The sequence below is a fragment of the Drosophila suzukii genome, chromosome 2R (assembly GCF_043229965.1).
Source record: "Drosophila suzukii chromosome 2R, CBGP_Dsuzu_IsoJpt1.0, whole genome shotgun sequence".
NCBI lineage: Eukaryota > Metazoa > Arthropoda > Insecta > Diptera > Drosophilidae > Drosophila > Drosophila suzukii.
This window is the reverse complement of record NC_092081.1, coordinates 19,892,519-19,910,551: the sequence shown is the minus strand read 5'-3', so window position 1 is coordinate 19,910,551 and position 18,033 is coordinate 19,892,519. Positions and strand designations below refer to the sequence as shown.

Sequence of the window (18,033 nt, the reverse complement as noted above, 5' to 3'; positions counted from 1 at the left end):
TTAAATCTCTATGAATGAATGGATTGGGTGTTCGGATTTGAAGCTTTACTCCACGGGCTTAATGCCGTCGGATTTGCATATAATTAAAGAATAACTTTGTCTGGAAACATCCAAATGTCTGCACACGATAATATAGGTTTGTTTTTCAGATGTGTTGCATGTACGATAGAAATACCATTTCATATACAAACTATTTCCAATCTGAATTTCCTAATAAGTCTTAAACAAGTCGACAATTTATTTTTTTATAATTTGTTTGAAATTTTTACTGTCAATATTTAATTTATAGGTATCGATCGAAAATATATCAATAACTATTTTGAATAAATTGGGTACTCAATTTAATATATTTCCACTAAAAGAACCCAAGAACAAGTTATTTTTAAACTAAAACAAAAAGCAATCCATCAACTACCGAGTTTATTTCTCCAGAACCAATTAATAAATTTCAAACCGATAGATCATAATTATAGGTCGGGAATACCTGTTCCCTTTTCATATAAATAAAGATATCCCATTGAAAGTCGATGTATGGCACGTGATCTTACCATTGAAAACGAAACCATTTGATTTAAAGTTTCCTCTGTATTTCGCGTTCTTGGCCAAATGGGCTGGCAAATTAAGTTTTAATAATAGTTTAAGCCGGCAAATTTTTACTTGACAGCCACGATAACCAGCAATTAAAGGCAGGCCAAATGATGATGTGCAGACTCAATAATTTATATGACACGTGCAGGAAGTAAAGATTTCTATCGCCTCGCCGCCCGCAGGTGGAATATCAAAAAAATATAAACAAACGAATCTATATAGTGGAGCAAGATGAATGACTGGCGATCAGCCACAATTGGATTACTTAATTTATGGAAAGAAAACACTTGCCAGCAACACAAAGGAAACACTTGGAAGCGGGCCGCCAGACAAATTGTTTGGCTTCATTTATTCATTTATTATGCGGAGTAATTGAGAGAATTTGCCAGGTGATTATTTTGATTGTACCCATTCAAATCAGCAGGCCGTTCATCATCCGACGATTCAATCAATTGTCTACCAAGTGCTGGGGTTCTACGGAGTTCCATTGCAAAATGATCACCGTTTTTCGTAGGTGGTTGTTTGCATAAATACGGCTGGGATTCGATTTGGTATTACTGTGCGTCGGTTGAATCAAAAATAAGTATGATTAGTCAATTTGATCGATGTCCCACAATGCCGAATGGCAGGCAGCCCGTGTTTGCTTCTATTCGCTTTTATTTATCTATCTATTCACTTTTTGTCTTTGTTTCAGCGGATTTGTCAAAAAATAACTAATTTGCCAATGAAAGAAAACATATAAAGTGTCATGTTTGGAGATAACACACAGTCAAAAGTCTTAGAAAAGATAAAAAATTGAAGAAGTGAGAAGTGGAGATTCGATTGGAGCACCGATCGGGGAAGTACCTTACAGAACCTTACATCGAACATTACCATCATTACGATCATTATCATCATTAAAATAGAATACCTTCAGATCAAATTACAATAATTAATGATTCGTTGGGGTTTTCATCGTTGTAAAATATTATTAATATTTTAAATGGAACCAAAGGTTCCAAGAAATTATATATTAAAAATCTTTCCAAGCTTGTATTGTCAAGGATTTTTTATTTTATAGTACAAATATAATAAGTTTAAATAACCCCTTTGTCAGGGCATTGGCTTAAGCAAAAACCGAATATCTAATAGCCAGACGGATTGGTAATGATGGGTGTTATGGCCAAAAACTGAAGCGTGCATAATTAAAACTGCTAAACCTCCTTTCTTTAGCTGTTTGTCGTCTTGTTAAAATCATCATTATTGATGCATGCAAAACTTATGCAACGCATCTGTGGAAAGTTGAATTTGGGTATTTCCTAATAGCCAAAACCTTGACCTTCTCGTCTCCTTATGAACTCCTCCACAGCTCCTTCGGGAGTCCAGGTTCCGAAGAGGGCATTTCCCATTTCCAAAAATGATCTAAATAGAGCGGCATAATCGGTGTTTGGTCTGTCAACGGTGTCATCTTCCTGGGAAACGGCTAAAGTTTGAGATGGCAGGATTATGGCAGCGATCAGAGCTGCTAAAATAAAGACGAGTGCAGTTCCGGATTGCATTTCAACTGGCGTTCAACTCGATTGCAGTTGCATCATCATTGCACTTTTTATAGGAATGTACATGATGCACATGTGGCACTGAAAGTTGCTGACCCACTTCACAATGTTGCCACAGTTGCAGGCCGGTAAGTTGAGCCCCCGAATCGGACTTGTAAATATAGTATTACACTTAAAAAATGATAACTTTTAAATAAATATTTTTCACTACAAAAAGTTTCCTTTGTTTCCTAATGATCCACAATTTATTATTACAAATCATCACTTATTTATCGAAAGAATGAATATCAGCCATTTTAGAGATAAACAGTTCACGTGTTTTTTTGTTTTACATATATATTCTGTGTACAATTTTTCTGCAATTGTGTTTTCTGAGTTCTGGTAGTAGATATTTAATTCTAGTAAGGAAAGTATTTAAGAACCATTATTTACCCTTTCTATATTGTTATTTTTCTCAGTGCAGTCATGGCAAATATTTGGCCACTTGTCCGACACGTTTATCGGCGAAAAAAAAATAAAACATGGGAAAAAAACATTTAAGCGGATCAGGGGCAGATATTGTGGCAAACAATTTTTCAGCTTGTCCGCTTGTTGGATGGCGCTCAAAATCCAATTTGTAGAACGCGCACCAAGGCGTTTGATAGTTTGATATGCGTGGATCTGCTGATCTGCGGATCCACGCTCACATGACACCGCCAACGCCACTGCCATCCATCAATCATTTGGCCAAAAGAGCCAGCGAGCCAAAAACGCGCCTCAAGTGCAGCTGTTTAGCAGCGCTTAATGTTAATTGATCGAGCTTTTGTTTAATTAAAATTTTAGATTTGGGTCACACGATACTCAAACGCGGTCTAAGGTTCGCTGATATGCGGAAGTCAGGCCCCTCGGCCTGAGCTCATCTTCCTTCTTAACGTACCCCCTATCCATAACTATCATTTGAGCTCAGTTATTCCGATAAATTATGCGGCACTTGGGAAGGAATCTGGCTACAACCCGATCTGCCACATTTTTCAGGCCGTGTGAAAACCAAAATCAAATGAAAACGAAAGCGTTTTCGGGAATTACAGTGAAAGCCCTGAAGAAGAAAAAGTTATTTTTAATAAATCATTTAGGGAGTTCTGAACACTGTTAACATAATATTTCTAAATAATAAGGAAAAGCCAGCTATTTTTAAGCAAATAAAAATTTTATTTTACATTTCATCATTATTTTGTTTAACTAAAATTATTTTTGATTAAAGAAATACAACTAAGAAGTAGGGCAACGAATTAGTTTTGATTAGTAAAGGTATGGGACGCACATAACTAATTAATCACGTCCCTAATAAATTCATTTTTTTACATTTTTAAAATACATTTTCAAGGATGGACCCATTGACCTAGTAAGTTAGCACTTAAGACTTGATACAACTCACTTTTAAATAAATACCTTATATATGGTATAAAGCTTTTACTTTTACTTTTAATTTCAAATAAAAGTAAGGCTAGTAAATGATCCCCTAATATTTGGTATAGAAAGGCTTACTGTATTTTATTTATCTTATATTACATAGTTTTTACTGTTGTTTAATTTCCCATGCAAACACGCCCTGCAAGAAGACAGTTGACAGCATCTTGGTGGCCTTTCTTTTGTGACTTTTTATTTTTTTCATTTTTATGGACTCCAACTGATACTGTTATGTAGACTGGCAGCAGCAACATTTTCGGCAGCAGCAGGTTGTCACCGGTTTCCCAGCAGCAACATCGCAACATCATCATCATCATACGCAATCGATGGTCTTTTGTTGCTGTTTGGGCTTTGGGTTTTGGTCGGGCTTGTATCTTCTTCTTTGACGCATATTTCGGGGTCTTGCCGCTGCTGATTTTGGATGCTGCTGCTGCTTCTGCTGCTGGCCGAACTCTTTTTGGCCAAAATATTTCGATTACCTTTGGATGGTCGAGTTCAGTTCAAGTTCGCGCCTCGAACGGTTCAGTTTGCCTGGTTTTTCCGCTCCACAGCCGGCATCTAAATATAAAGTGAAGGATAACCCCAACCATCTGACAGGATAATGCTTTATCCCCGCTTCGGCTAATGTGTTTGTGAAGTTGTTTACCAAAAACGAATTTCTGTGCTACGAAACGAAAAGTTCCCAACAAAACCCGAAAACAAATTAATTTTCGGTCCAGTTTAATCGTTTATTTGGAGATTTATAAGGTAAAAATGTGACTGCATGGAGAACAAATACAGATAATCATCTGCCAAAAGCGAACAATAAATATATACTCATTAAAAAGCTGAGTATGACAAATGTCACTCGCCCACCAAGTCGAAAAGCTTATAAGAAGCAGTAAGCTCATTTGTGAACCTATTTAGATCTTCTGATTAATTAGAATGGAAATCTTGGGAAAAATATCATATTTCTTCGGAAGCATATTTATGAATCATATTAAGAATATGAATTGGAGAGCTAATAAAATGTGAATAGTGGGAAACGATTTAAGCTTGATCCTTTAATTTCTTGTCGAAAAATGTAACAGGACCGAAATATTCAACAAAAATTATTTTGGGATGTCAAAGAAATGGCTAAAATGTACAAGAAATTATTTTCATTTATATAACTGATTTATTTTTTATTTTGCCAAACCAAAAACCTGTCACTTTCAATGTAATGGACAAACAGCATTCTTCAACTTAAAGCTACATTACATTTTTATGATAATTACATATCATTGTATTTGGCCCACATTCCACATCTCTTAGAACCCCTTTACTACTTAAGAAGCTTATTTTTGTTTGAGAGGTGATGCAAAAATAATGATTCCTAATCCGCAAATGATATGTTGACATAGCAGACTTCTCGACCTCTTGAATCGAAGTAGCTAAACGGATATTAAAAAAGGCAAATCACGGAACCCCCGAGCTCGACGAGACAGCCAGAAGTGGTTCCCTCTCAATCTCTTGTGTTACGCACCAGATTTACGTCATCTGACCAAAACTGAGCAAATTCCAAAGATGCGGGCTCTTCAAATCTCTGAGGTGAGATCGTGAGAAGAAGCATTGACAGACCCGCGGAAACTTAGATCCTTCTAAAAATACCCACCTATATGCAAACCCATCCCTGGGACAGTCATCAATTCAGCTGGATGACACCCAGCGCTCATGGGCTTGTCGGCGCCATGGAGTCAAAGTTAGAGATTCGCTATAATTAAATACATAACCCGTTCTCGTGATATCTGTTAAAGATTTATGGTTCACTTCGGCCCGGCTCGAAAACGTGCTGTCAATTAATTTGCACCGAAACCAAAAACCAAACTCACTCACAGATCATAAAAAGTAATGATCGAGGCATTTGAATTACAGCAACTAATATATATTCTCGGCTTAGGCACCTCATTCCATTCGCTTTTATTTCGTTTTCAATGCAAAGTCTGTTATCTGAAATTTTCCTTCCCTATTCTTGGCTTCTTGTTCGGGGGCCTCTCATCTTAATCATCATTTGTCTGGCATTTTAATGTTTTGATGGATCATTGAAAACAATGAGAAGTAAAACATTTTCTATACCGAATGCTTCCTCGTTGTCTTTGGATTGTTTTCGCTTTTTTTTTGTTTGGTTATTGTGCGTTGCTCTTGATATTGACCCTGAAAGTGTCGAATTGTAATTGGAACTCTGTAACGAAAAACTGGTGGCATTCCGCTATAAGTACGCATCTCTTGAGGAGGTCATTTTCCATTTTCCCCACGACATTTGCATATTAAGTATTGAACAATCTAAAAAAGACTCTGCCTGAAGATGGATCATTAAAATTCAATTAGATGTCGCTTAGATTGTCATTATAGAACTGGCCAGCTTACAGTTTGTTGACTTACGGGAAGGTTATTGACTGCCATGGGGAATGTCAACGGGGCACTGCAATTATTATGCCTGTAATTATGGTCTTTCAATTGTTACATCATCTGCAGTCTTATATAAACGATAGAGTTATCATTGCAAATTGGTAGACAATTAGGCTTTTGTTGTCCGTTTAAGTGTGCACATATTTTTAGCAGCCACTATTTGGTTTGATTTTTGCCCCTTTCGAAAACCCTCAAGCTGCACTAATAAAATCGAACTTTTCGCCAACAATTGCCTCTGAATATATTTTCATTGAACAGCCAGTGGAGTGTTTTCTTTACGCTTTGCTTCCTTACACAACAATCTTTGCGAACAATTAGAGGTAATCATTCAGGGTGAATAAGATGGACCGTGTCGTCGAGTTCGTTGCCTAAGTCTTTCGTTTTAATTTGCATGAAATATGAAATTTATCTGTTTCTGTAGCTGTATCCCCATCCGCTGTCAGCACATATCACTCGGTAAACATAATGGCCCCAAATGACCTCAGCAGACGATCGAAAAGCCATCGAGAATTGATTGCTCAAGTGTTTAACTGGAAGCGCTGCGAATACTTGATTTCTGTTTGCGTTTAGTTTCGATTTGCTTTGGCTAATTCGGTATTAGCCACGTTCTAATAGGGCTCACGTATGATTAATAATCGTGGGCCATCAATAAAACAATGCCAAGTGATTAATGATTGGGTATTGTATGCCTTCGTAAAGAAGTTGTAGAGCAAACATTTCATTGATCCGATATCGATCTTAAATGTTCAAGAGGCATAACATCTAGATCAAGCTTGATCATTTCAGGGTCATCTGCTGCTCTTGCTGCTGCCTCCTTTTATTGTGAATGCAAAAGATAAGCCCAATCGAATTTAATTGCCATTTGATGGACACACTTGGCCGAAAATGGCCCGATCTGTCGACTCCAAGACCCCACGCAAAATAATATCCGGACAGCGCAGACAGTGTTGCAAAAAAAGCACCGTCCAGCTGTAAATGGCATTTGTTTGGGCCATATAAATCATTTAGTATCCGCTCGATTCGGTTACGTGAGAGCTGTGGACACGCCTCGCTACTAGATATATGCAGATATATGTTATATGCTAATCTCTAACCCCTTACGTGTTTCCGTTGTCCGCCGCATTTGTATGCAAATGGGCCAAAACACACATTTTAATCAATGAGTTTCGGCCCGATTCATGGTTTATCAATCAGCCTAATGAATAAAGTGTCGCAAATCGCCGCTCACGAATGTCACAATTAATACAATTTGCATGTTTTTGATGTTTCATTTTTGTTTTCCCTTTAGCATGTGGCCACCCAGCTCCTGTCTGTGGTTGGCTCCACTCGTCCTCCTCCTGGTGGGCGTGGTCCAGGGACAGAGCAGCAGTCGAGAACACTTCGAGGATGCGGACAAGTCTAGCGAATACACGGATCAGCAATTCGACCTGCGGCACACGATTCCCGGAGAACCCGGTCTGGATTATCCCATTCTGAGTGCCCCACCCAAGACGAGCTTTGTGTGCAAGGGAAGACATGAAGGTGGGTACTCCATCTTGGAAAGATCTATTATTAAACTTAAACTTAAGTATGGACCCGTATACCCGATATATATACCCGATCGTATAGTTAATACAAGTTTTAATAAAGAAGATTTCATAATTAAATTATTTTATACCCCTATAGGTTACTACGCAGATGTGGAGAGTCGCTGTCAGGCCTTCCGGATTTGTGCCCATACCGCCAGAACCCCTCAAGGATTCGGATTCCTCTGTCCCAATGGAACGCTCTTCAGCCAGAAGAACTTTGTGTGCGATTGGTACCGCAATGTGAACTGCGATGAATCGGAGAGATTCTACGAAATGAACGAGGAGAAATCAGTGGGCAGCACCCACGAGATGATGGAGCGAGTGCGTCACATGATGGAGTACCCCATGAAAACGATCTCAAAGGCTTTGCAACAGACCCAATCTCAGTCGCCAAATCCCCATCAAAGTTTTAGCAAAGATTTGAGTGCAGCAAGTGGTGTGTTGAGTCAACCTGCGGTTATTAAACCCATTGATGTCCAGGAAACCCAAGTTGTAGGACGTGGAGAAGCTATCAAAAGTGAACCCCTAAATCCTGTGAAAACAGGCAGCGCAACTCTGGAGAACGAAGACGAGGGTATCTATGTGAACAGCTTGGGAGAACTTTCCTCAGACCCTGGCATTCAGTTTGATCACACCAATGCCCATATTGTGGCGGAATATCCCAGGGAATACCACTACCAAAAACAGAAGAACTTTGCCGAGCGAGTGAATGCGGGCTTGGAAATCCTAACCGATTCGGAATCCAACTCTGGAGAGGTGATGGCTCCCGAATATATCAAGCATATAAGAAATACCAAGGACGAGGCCGTGCAACTAGATCTTGTGTCGAATATCAACAACCTGCTGGATGAGGTATCCACCGATGTGGATCCTTCCGTTTCCGGCTATCAATCCATGGCTCCGCCGAAAGTTAAGCAGCCCTTCCGCTTCCTAAGTCGAGGATTCTCGATGCAGAGGGAGGGTAATGGAAAGGGCAGCTCATCCACGGGCTATGGATACATTAAACCCAAACAGACGCCCAGCACTGTCAGATTTACGGTGAGTCTCAATACTAGATATAAACTAACTTTGGGTACTTTATCTCTATTCCATTATTTCCAACTCTATCCTAACTTGATGTATCTCTGTCAATCTATCTTTCTATCTGTATTGCTACTCTATCAACTATCGCTTACATACGCCACTTAAAAAAACACACATATACACAATATCAGCCCAATGAGATACCTGCCGAAGATCATAAATCCATCGAGCATAAACACAAGTTTTTGAAAACCACAAGTACCACAAGTAGCACCACTTCGACAACCACTGAATCGGTAGAACAACTGCTGATAGCACCCACTTTGCTACCCGCTGAGGATGAGGAAGTGACCACATCAGCGGCACCTGAGGTTACCTATACCTCCACCTCGGCAGCAGAACCACTTAGCTTTCTGGCACCACCACCAGCAGAAGTTGTGTCTACCGGGGACGAGCCCGCCTTTGAGTCCATTGGCCAGGCAGCTGCTCTGACTGGCAGTCTGCCCATTAGTGAGGATATAGTCCATGTGGAACAGAGTCCCGAATCCGCTGAGAAGCAGGATGTGCACCATGAGGCAGCCAAGTTGCTGCTGGCAGGAGTGCAACTCACCTCCCATAACGAAGAGAAGGCTTTGGAAAGGAACCAAATAGAGGTCACTAGTACCACCACTAGTAGTCCCATCACCCCAGTCATGCTCACATCCACCGAAGTGGTCACCGAGATCAGTAGCATTCAGGAGCGCATTCGTGGCTACCGAAGAAATCGTCCTGGAGCCAAGTTGAAGCGTGCCCACATCCGTCCTTTGCCCACCGTGCGTACCACAACGACATCCACCACCCCAAAGAGCACTGCAACGACTAAGAGCTACCTGGAACGCCTGGCAGCCAGTAGGTTGCGCCTTTCCAGATTGTCACAGGCCACCAGGAGCACCACCAAGGCCACAACAACGACCTTGCCCAGCACCACAACAGCTCCAACGACCACCACCACGGTTTCTTCCTTCCAGCAATTACGTGGAGGAGCTGATCCGGGTCCAAACAAGAAGCTAGCAGTCAGGGACCTTGAGCGCGAGACCAGGATTGCTCCCAGCAAGGCCAACTGGGACACGGTGCACAGCAACCTGCAACGCTTCCAAGTGCTACGCGGCAACCGGGTGTACACACCAGCAACACGAGCACCTGTCAGCAATGTGGGAATCACCTCGAGCACCACCAGCACAACCACCACTCCCAGGAGCTATATTCAAGCTACCTCTCAACGATCCACCGTCACCATAAATCGCGGAAAGAATCGCTTCTCCAACTTCAAGACCCAAGCGCCAGTGCAAAGAACTCGGGGCACCACCACCCCAAGAAGCACCACCTTGCGGCCCACCTCCTCCCTTTCCTCGTTGAACCAACACATCTCGGCCCTGGCATCCAACTATAATGCTGGCTATAGCTATAACCCGGCTACCCAGACACCCCAGATCAGCAAGCCCATCCAACAGTCACAACAGTCACCATCACAAGTCTATGCCACACACACCGCCGACGATTTCGCTGGCCACGCCTCCCAATTCCAAACCACATCAAGCCTTTCTCCCGCCTCCGCTTTCCTTTCCTTCGATAAGCTAACCCGTGCCATTGTTGACGAATCCGTTTTGCAGAATTTCAAGAGTGCCCAGTCACAGGGTTCCCATCAACAGCAGCAACAGCAACGCCAGCAGCAGCAGCAGCACCAAGTGGTCAAGCAGCAACATCACTCGTTCAGCAGCAGCTACGTTAAGCCAGCAGCAGCGCCAGGTGAGGATTAGGAAAATTTAACTAGAGCATTGCCTCTACTTAAGAGATCTTAAATCCAATTGCCTTTCTTCTATTTCAGCTATTTCCACGCTGACTGCACCGCCACGTCCCCAGCAAACAGCTCAGTTACCTGAGATATCTCCGCCGCCCGGAATCGTGATTGCTCGCGCTGAAGGTCAACGTATTGCTCCCAACTCCGCCAGCAACATCATCTCGAACTTGGCCACTCAGTCACCCGTTACTAACAACCAAGGCAACTCTTATGTTTCCCTTAACGATTTCCTGAACAACAAATTCGGTCAGAGTCCTGCCAGCAGCAGCAGCAATATTGCTTCCGCCTCCACTTTGCAACAGCAACAGCGAGTGCCGCAACAGCAGCAGCACTATCAGCAGCAAACCATTCAGCAGCAACAAGTGCAAAAACAACCGGTACAGCAGCAACGCCAGTCTGTGCAGCAGCAGCACCAGTCTGTGCAGCAGCAACATCAGTCGGTACAGCAGCAACATCAGTCTATACATCAGCAACATCAGTCTGTACAGCAGCAACATCAGTCTATACAGCAGCAACATCAGTCGTCTGTGCAGCAGCAACGTCAGCCAGTGCAGCAGCAATTAAGTTTCATTTCACAGCAATATCAACCACCCCAGCAGCAGACCATCTACCAGCAATATCAGCAACCACAGCAGCAACAGCACTTCCACCAGCAGCAACAGCAACGTCCGACGATCCACACCATCCAGCAACCATATCTGACGCCCAATATTTTCGTGCCCTACCAGCAGCAGCAGCAGCAATTGCCGCAGTTCCCGCCTCTGGCTCCACCCGTGGCCGTATCCTCCGGGAACATTGCTCAGGGTCCGGTGATAGCCGGACGCCATGTGGATCACCTGAATATTCAGCTTCCCACGCTGGGCAACGGATTGATACCCGGATTGCAGTTGGCCCAGAAGCGCAGCGATGTATCGGCCAGTCAGCTGCAACTCACGGACTCCACGGGCAAGGCCAGCCTCTCCGGCGGATCTGGCAAGAGCCGGGAACGGGCCTTCTACGCTGGACGCACATCCTACGATGTTCCCCAGAGCAGCGTGGGTCGACTGCCTAACGATGTAACGCAGCAACTGCGCCGGCGGTTGCGCCGCTTCTAAACGATATTACGAGATTAACGAGCTAGGACTAGAAACTTAACTTATAGCTAAATTAGTAAACTATTTATGCCTAAGCTAAGCCGAGAATTGTACCATAGAAGATCACTTGTTCAAAAATCATACTCTATTCGTATGTATGTGTGTGTATATTTCTGCATATTTATTGATAAATAAAACGAAAAATTTACAAAAACCCGATCGAGGTCGCCCTCCTGTTGCTTGTGAGATTAAGTTTTTATTGTTTATACGTTTTAGAGTTTTAAAATTATCAGCAATACGTACAGACCTTACTGAATACGAATACAATACAAGGTTTCATTTTGCTGGCTTTAACTTTTCGCTTACATTAACATTACTAATATTATTATACGCATATTATATTGTTTTACAATATTCCATTTTTAATTGGGCTTCGAATGTTCTCGCTTACTTGGTGTCAAACATTTTCTATTTATACGTAACTTTACTGCAATTTCACATCGCATATATCAATTGGAAATCCCCATAGCTACTTCAGTTATCATGATTACTCAGTTGGTTATCGGTATGGCATGGAGTATTCGTTTATACAAACAGACTGAATTCAACTAAACCGAATTATCAATTATCAATTGGCGTATGTGATGCAGCTGGGTGGGCATTAGACATGGGATGGAGGCTTTAAAATTATTTAGAACTAAAAGGTACTAATGTAAGGAGCAGGACTATGCGAAAGAATAATTTAGGAATTGACTTAAACATAAACAACTAAGGATGCTTCAAGGGAACCTAACTATAACGTGGCAAACGCTCTGATATCGTCTGTGCGGTGCGTCAAGCCTTAAAATGTACAGCGGATTTATACAAAAATCACTTCACGTATTACGAAATGCCCTCCTGGCGATGACGGCAGTCGGAAACTTATGTACAAAGCTTAAGTAAAGTGTGCAGCGTGCTGCGGATTCGGTTGGGTTTTGGGTTCGAAGTCGGAGTCGGGAATCTGGGGATCGTGCCTATAACGCTCAACGCTTGGCGACCAGGCGGCATTTCTGGACGCGCACGCGTACTCAGGGAAGCGAATGTATGTTAAAAGGGGGTGGCGGTGCGGGTGCGGGTGCAGGAGCCACTGGTACTTCCACCGGCGCTAGCGGCTCCGTTTTCATGGGTTCCACGACCTCAGGCTCACCGCTGTGCAGCTGACAGAATACCTTGCGGTCCTCCTCCCCTAGACTCCAATTGGCGGATCGCGCGCACGGCACATGAGCAGCCGCCTTGCAACATCGCTGGAAACAACATATACTGGCTCCCGTCTGCTGGCAGAGCACACACTGATACCGCGTACTGTCCCACACCGCCGCATCCAGTCCATTGATGTGGGCGCCAATCAGCTGGATATCGTTGCTCCAGACGGCGCAGTCCTCGTGCAGCCAAACTTCAAAGCCGTGCTCTGAGGTCTTGCCCATGCCGCGGAAGGTCTCCACGAACTTGGTTTCGTGACTGCAATCTAGCGGGTCCACAGATGAGCATTGTGAGCGCGATTCATTTGGGTCGTCGCTGTAGGATATCGAGCTGTCGTGCGTCTGCTTGCGCTTGCGTTTGTGCTAAATAAACAAATAAGGCAAAGTTAGTTTACAAATTTCTCAAACTTATAAAGTGTTTCTTATCTTACCATGCTTATCTTAGGTGCCTGCATAATGTGGGCCAGCGTCGCTGGTACCACGGGTAAATTTCGCTCCTGCACTTTTACCATGTCCTCCCGCCTTCGCTTGTTGACGAACAGTCCATCGATGTCCTGTACTCCGGGTGCCTGCACAGCCGCACGATACTCGTCACAGTCGCTAGTCACCAGGTACGGACCGAAGAGATCCCCCAGGCCGAGTTTATGAGGACCACGCTTGCAGAACACACATATCCAGGTGGAGTCGGTGGTGTCCGCATCGTAGCGGTTGCTTAGTGTGGAGCTGTGCATTCCTCTCAAGTTTTTTCGTTCGTGCGGCGCCTTTTTGGCCTTTGTCTGCTTCTCGTTCACGTCCTCGGCACTGTGGGTGTTCTTGATACTCACACATCCGTCCGGCTTGATGAGAATGAAGGGAGATTTGAATCTTAGCTCGGGAACTGCTCCTCCACCGTTTGTTGGCGCCGGAGTGCTGTCCTCGTCGGTGGTAAAGGCAGGTTTTCGTCCCGGCTTCTTTCCATTTTGTTTTGCATTCTTCGCATTACCCTTCCCCGCTGGTCCCTTCTTGCCCTTGCCTACGGCGTTCTTTTTTTTTGCTCCAGCAGCTTTTCCCTTGGAAGCGGATGCCGCTTCACTGAGTTGACGAGCTGCAAGAGCCGCAGCCGCTGCCGCCGAGGTGCTGGGCTTGTCATCATCTTCCAGTTCCGGCTCTGGTATCACCTTCTTCTTGCGACCTGGCTTCTTGGCAGGCGGGTCGTCGATCATAAAACGGAGTAGTGAGACATCCATGCCCATGGAAAGTCTACGTGGCGGCGGTCTCCGAGCTGCAGGCGTTTTAGGTGGAACAGGGGTATTCGATTTACTGTCGTCACCTGTTGCCAAGGGTGTTGACGTGGAGCGAGCTTGAGGCGTAGGACTGTGAACAGGACTTGGTAGCGTAGACTTCATAGCCGCCTTTGTTGCCACCGGTCGGATTTCGGGTGTAGATGTTGGCGTTGGTGCCAGAACTGCTAACACTGAGGTATCCTCTTTGTCCGCTGGCGCATCGTCTGTTTTGGCGCTGTCCAGAGCCAGCTGGGCGGTCAAATCGTGTGACACCAACTGTCCCGTTTCCTCAGCTGGTTTTTCCGGGCTGCATATCCTTTCCGTCTCCTCCTCGATGCCGGCAAACATTTGCTCCAGCTTATCCTCCACATCAAAAGGACAGGGCTCAGAGTTGAGAGCGGGTGAGGATTTCTTGGGGGATTCGGGCACTGGAGCAGCAGCAACAGCAGGAGTGGAAGGCGGAACGTGATGCGCAGGTGATTCTTTGTTGGCTGCCGGTTCCTCCTCCTCGTCGCACTCGTGAACACTCACAGCCGGCTTGGCATCAATGTTGCCCTGCTCCACAAGAGCAGGAGATGCAGGTGTATCCGTGGTAGCCTTATTGTTGATCTCAGGCTTTTGATTTCTCTGATTATCATTGACAGCATGATTGCTGTGGCTGCTGTGCGTGTTGGCGCTGGAGCTGCTCGAGCTACTGCTACTGCTGTTGCTCTGCGGACTAGGTGGCGGCATTGTGGGAGGCGTGCGCTTCTTCGGAGGCTCATCCTCCTGCTGCATACGGTGCTGTTCTGTGAGGTTCCGCTGCAGCAGGGCCTGGCGCTGCTTCTTGGTCTTGGGGTTCTCGTTGTCATGATACAGCGTCGAACTGTTGCTGTTGCTACTGTTTTCCGCCGGAGCCGGTGATCCTCCACGGCCGTTCTCCTGCGGCGTCTTCTCGTTCTGCGTTTGCGACTGGCTTTGCAAACTGAAAGGCTGAAACTCACCGCCTCCATTCTTGGGCGATCGTTTGGGACTGCAGCTGTTGTTATGGTGCGCCGGCTGTTGTGGTTGTTGATGCTGCGGTTTGCTCGCTCCTCCCTCAGGGGCATTTTCATTTGGGGTAACTCTCATCACCGTACTGGCTTTCCGTTTGCGTCGCTTCCGACTATTGCTGCTGTTGCTGTTCGACTCCAGCGACTCCTCATTAGAGGTGGTCAGGTAGGGAGACTCTGGGGCATCTGGCACCGCGTTAACCGCAGGTTTATCTGACTCCGAATTCCGGTAGGACAGATCAGTTATTAGAGGCTGTTCCTCCGATTCTGGTTTGTGCTTGACGACCAGATCGAGATTCGTTAATTGGGGGTTGCGGGAATGGTGCGTTTGATGTTGACTTGAGGAGGCTGTCTGCTGTTGCGCCGCATCCTGGGGTTGTCCGTGGAACTGGCTGCTGGTCAAGTGGGGGGGAAGGAGGGGCGGCGGAGCTGTTTGGCTGGCCGCATGCTGATTGTGGTAGTGTAAGTGCTGGGGGTGTGATTGTGATTGCGTTTGATCCTGCTGCATGTGCTGGTAGCTGCCTCCTCCCGAGCTATTGAGCTGGTGGTGCAGATGCAGCTGATTGTAGTCCATGGTGGGTGATTGCATCTGATGAGGAGGCGCAGCCAGCGGTGATTGAGGCGTAGGCGGCGTCTGTGGTCCATTGTATTTGGGCGTTAAGTTGTAAGGCGGCTGCTGCTGTTGGTGATAGTTGCGCAGAGGTGAGGCTAAAAAGAAGGATATTAGGTTAATATGGTAATAGTACTAGATAACGCCATTCATCTTACGTTTTTTGTTGGCATGTTGCTGCTGCACATTGTGCGTGGGCAGTTTACTAGCTGATCCCCCCGACGGGTAGCCAAAGTCCTTGTCCTTCTGCTGATTCTTCCCCGATATCAGCTCGTGGTCAAAGCTACGCTTTAATTGCGCGAGCTTGAAGTTCTCGTCGCGAGTTTGCATGTAGTGCGGGCTGGTTATGTGATTGTTGCTCCCACTATTGCTGCTGCTGTTACTCCCCGCGTGATTGCTGTTTCCAGAGGCAGTTGTGGGCGGTGGTGGCGGCAGCAGGGATTCGCAGTCGCCTCCGTTGCTGAGGTTTCCTGAAGGGGCTCCCTGATTTTGGCGGCTGGACTGCAGGAGACTGACATGGACAGCTGCCATGGCTGCCATATGTTCCTGTTGCTGCTGCTGTTGCAGCTGTGCGCTGGTGGGCGTGGCATTGGTCGTGAGATTTTGACTGTATCGTAAAGAGATTGGTCAGATCTAGCTTGAAATATAAATGGTACTAATACATACATTGAAGGGTAGTTGGGCGCATGCATCAGGGATTGTTGCTGCTGCTGGGACTGCTGTGGCTGCTGGTTCGGCGGCTGCTTGGCCAGCGGCTGGGCCGCGCTGCGGGCGGACTGCAAGGACAGGTCCATGGAGTTGAATGGCAAAGTTCCTGAGTAGGGCGGTGCCAGCAATGGATTCATCTGATGGTGGTGGTCCAGCTGAGGATACAAATTTTAGATTAGTACTCCACTGGCTGGCTAATAGTTAACCAAAACAAATACAGGACGGCAGGAAACGAAAGAAAGCAAACTAGGATTAACAACAACTCAACTAAACGAGGCTTAAGAAGGCTTCTACTGGCTAAAAGGCGAAGGAATCGAGCATGCTTATAGGTTCTACTAGGATGTGGATTTCTGGCAGCTTGATCTCGGCGCTCTCTGGCTTTGGCCTAATTACGTTTTTGTGATTGGCCGACATGAAATTGTAAATGGCATCGGGTGGCGGCGGTGGCTGGGCGGAAACGGATCCGGAAACGTGCCAAGCCAGCGGTGATCGCACCATGCCGGGTCGCTCGTTGGACATGTGCGCCAACTGCGGCTGACGGGGTATGTACGAAGGAATCTGCGGATTAGATGGATGTCAGCTTTCCATTTGGTCACATATCACAGGGTACTACTTACTTGCAGGGGATTCCAGGAGGCGTTCTGAGCCGCCTGACTGAGATGTCCGGGATGCGGATGATTGTTGTTGGCCATCTCTCTTTCGGCTAACTCTTGGCGCTTCTTGTGTATGTCACCCAGATCATGGGCCGTCCGTCGTCTCTAGGCAATCCTTCGGCCCAAATGCGGAATGTCAAAGAAAAACCGACAGCTGGAAATTCGTGGGGCCGGGGACCGGGAGGGCGGAGCGGCAGGGGGAGGGAGAAGCGACCTAATCCCGCTGGGAAGGATCCTGTGCACAGGACTTGCTAACTCCGGCCGGACAGCCGCTGCTCTTTTTCGCCCATAAACAAGACCGCACGCACTTTTTTCACACACCACCCACACACACCAACCCACTCGGAAAAGGCAAAAAAGGTTTTTCGCCGCTCTCGTGGTCCTTGCGCGATAACGCGATAACAGGGCAGCCGATAACACAACCTATCGAACGCTACGCCAAAAGCACGCGGTCTTTCGCACTGCCGAACGTCCTGATTATTTTGTTTTTATACCTCTGCTCCATGGCCAGTTGTTTGTGGCTTTTGATTGAAGCGCTTACAGTTAATTAATGCAAGTGCATAGTAATTGAATTGTCACCGGGGCGGGGAAGCATAGTTGTACCTCTTGATTTTCAGCTGCAGCGCATTGCGAATTCGTTGCAACGGCATGCGAATTTTTCTTGTTTTGGGTCGCGTAGCGCAGGCAATTCCGCAAAATGCCTAAAAAACACCTTAAAGGGCTGAGTTTTTGCGGCTAACACATCGCGGCGAGTGACGAGGGCTAAATAAATGTTATTTTGCAAATGCCGCAACGTTGTTGCAATGTTTTTACGTGTATTTTCAATTGTTTAAAACAAAATGTAATTTATTAGAGCTGGAACTAGAGTCGATGTTTATGCGATACCAGAAAGTTGGCAACATCGATATTTTCGTGCAACCACAGATTATTTTTACTGTTTTCACAGTCACGGTTTGCTCAATTTTCTAATTATTATAAAAAATGAAAACTTTGAGTTCAGTTAAACTTTTTAAGAGCTAGCATACAGCTTCCAA

General features: G+C 45.4%; 3 protein-coding genes across 5 annotated transcripts; 1 reads left to right on the top strand and 2 right to left on the bottom strand.

Moving 5' to 3' along the window:
- Positions 1 to 1,880: 1,880 nt before the first annotated feature.
- LOC108008997 (uncharacterized) lies at positions 1,881 to 2,154 on the bottom strand. The gene has a single exon (XM_017072941.4). It carries the CDS (start codon positions 2,124 to 2,126, stop codon positions 1,887 to 1,889), a length of 240 nt encoding a protein of 79 aa, XP_016928430.2. The 5' UTR covers positions 2,127 to 2,154; the 3' UTR covers positions 1,881 to 1,886.
- Positions 2,155 to 4,065: 1,911 nt separating this feature from the next.
- LOC108009524 (uncharacterized) lies at positions 4,066 to 11,682 on the top strand. 2 transcript variants are annotated; one of them, XM_036813101.3, is made up of 5 exons: positions 4,066 to 4,316; positions 7,285 to 7,517; positions 7,662 to 8,602; positions 8,779 to 10,372; positions 10,452 to 11,682. In XM_036813101.3, the coding sequence occupies exons 2-5, from the start codon at positions 7,286 to 7,288 to the stop codon at positions 11,516 to 11,518; spliced, it is 3,834 nt and encodes a 1,277-aa protein (XP_036668996.2). In that variant the 5' UTR covers positions 4,066 to 4,316; position 7,285; the 3' UTR covers positions 11,519 to 11,682. The 2 variants fall into 2 exon arrangements, with proteins under 2 accessions (XP_036668996.2, XP_036668997.2); XM_036813102.3 differs by having other exon boundaries at positions 10,237 to 10,372; positions 10,452 to 11,677.
- A 51-nt stretch (positions 11,683 to 11,733) lies between these two features.
- Positions 11,734 to 17,864, bottom strand: LOC108009522 (uncharacterized protein CG5098). Of its 2 annotated transcripts, XM_017073951.4 has the most exons (6): positions 16,964 to 17,864; positions 16,740 to 16,904; positions 16,305 to 16,501; positions 15,797 to 16,245; positions 13,167 to 15,736; positions 11,734 to 13,098 (listed from the first exon to the last, which is right to left on the bottom strand). In XM_017073951.4, the coding sequence occupies exons 1-6, from the start codon at positions 17,036 to 17,038 to the stop codon at positions 12,565 to 12,567; spliced, it is 3,990 nt and encodes a 1,329-aa protein (XP_016929440.2). In that variant the 5' UTR covers positions 17,039 to 17,864; the 3' UTR covers positions 11,734 to 12,564. The 2 variants fall into 2 exon arrangements, with proteins under 2 accessions (XP_016929440.2, XP_016929441.2); XM_017073952.4 differs by lacking the exon at positions 16,740 to 16,904 and having other exon boundaries at positions 17,603 to 17,864.
- Positions 17,865 to 18,033: the final 169 nt, after the last annotated feature.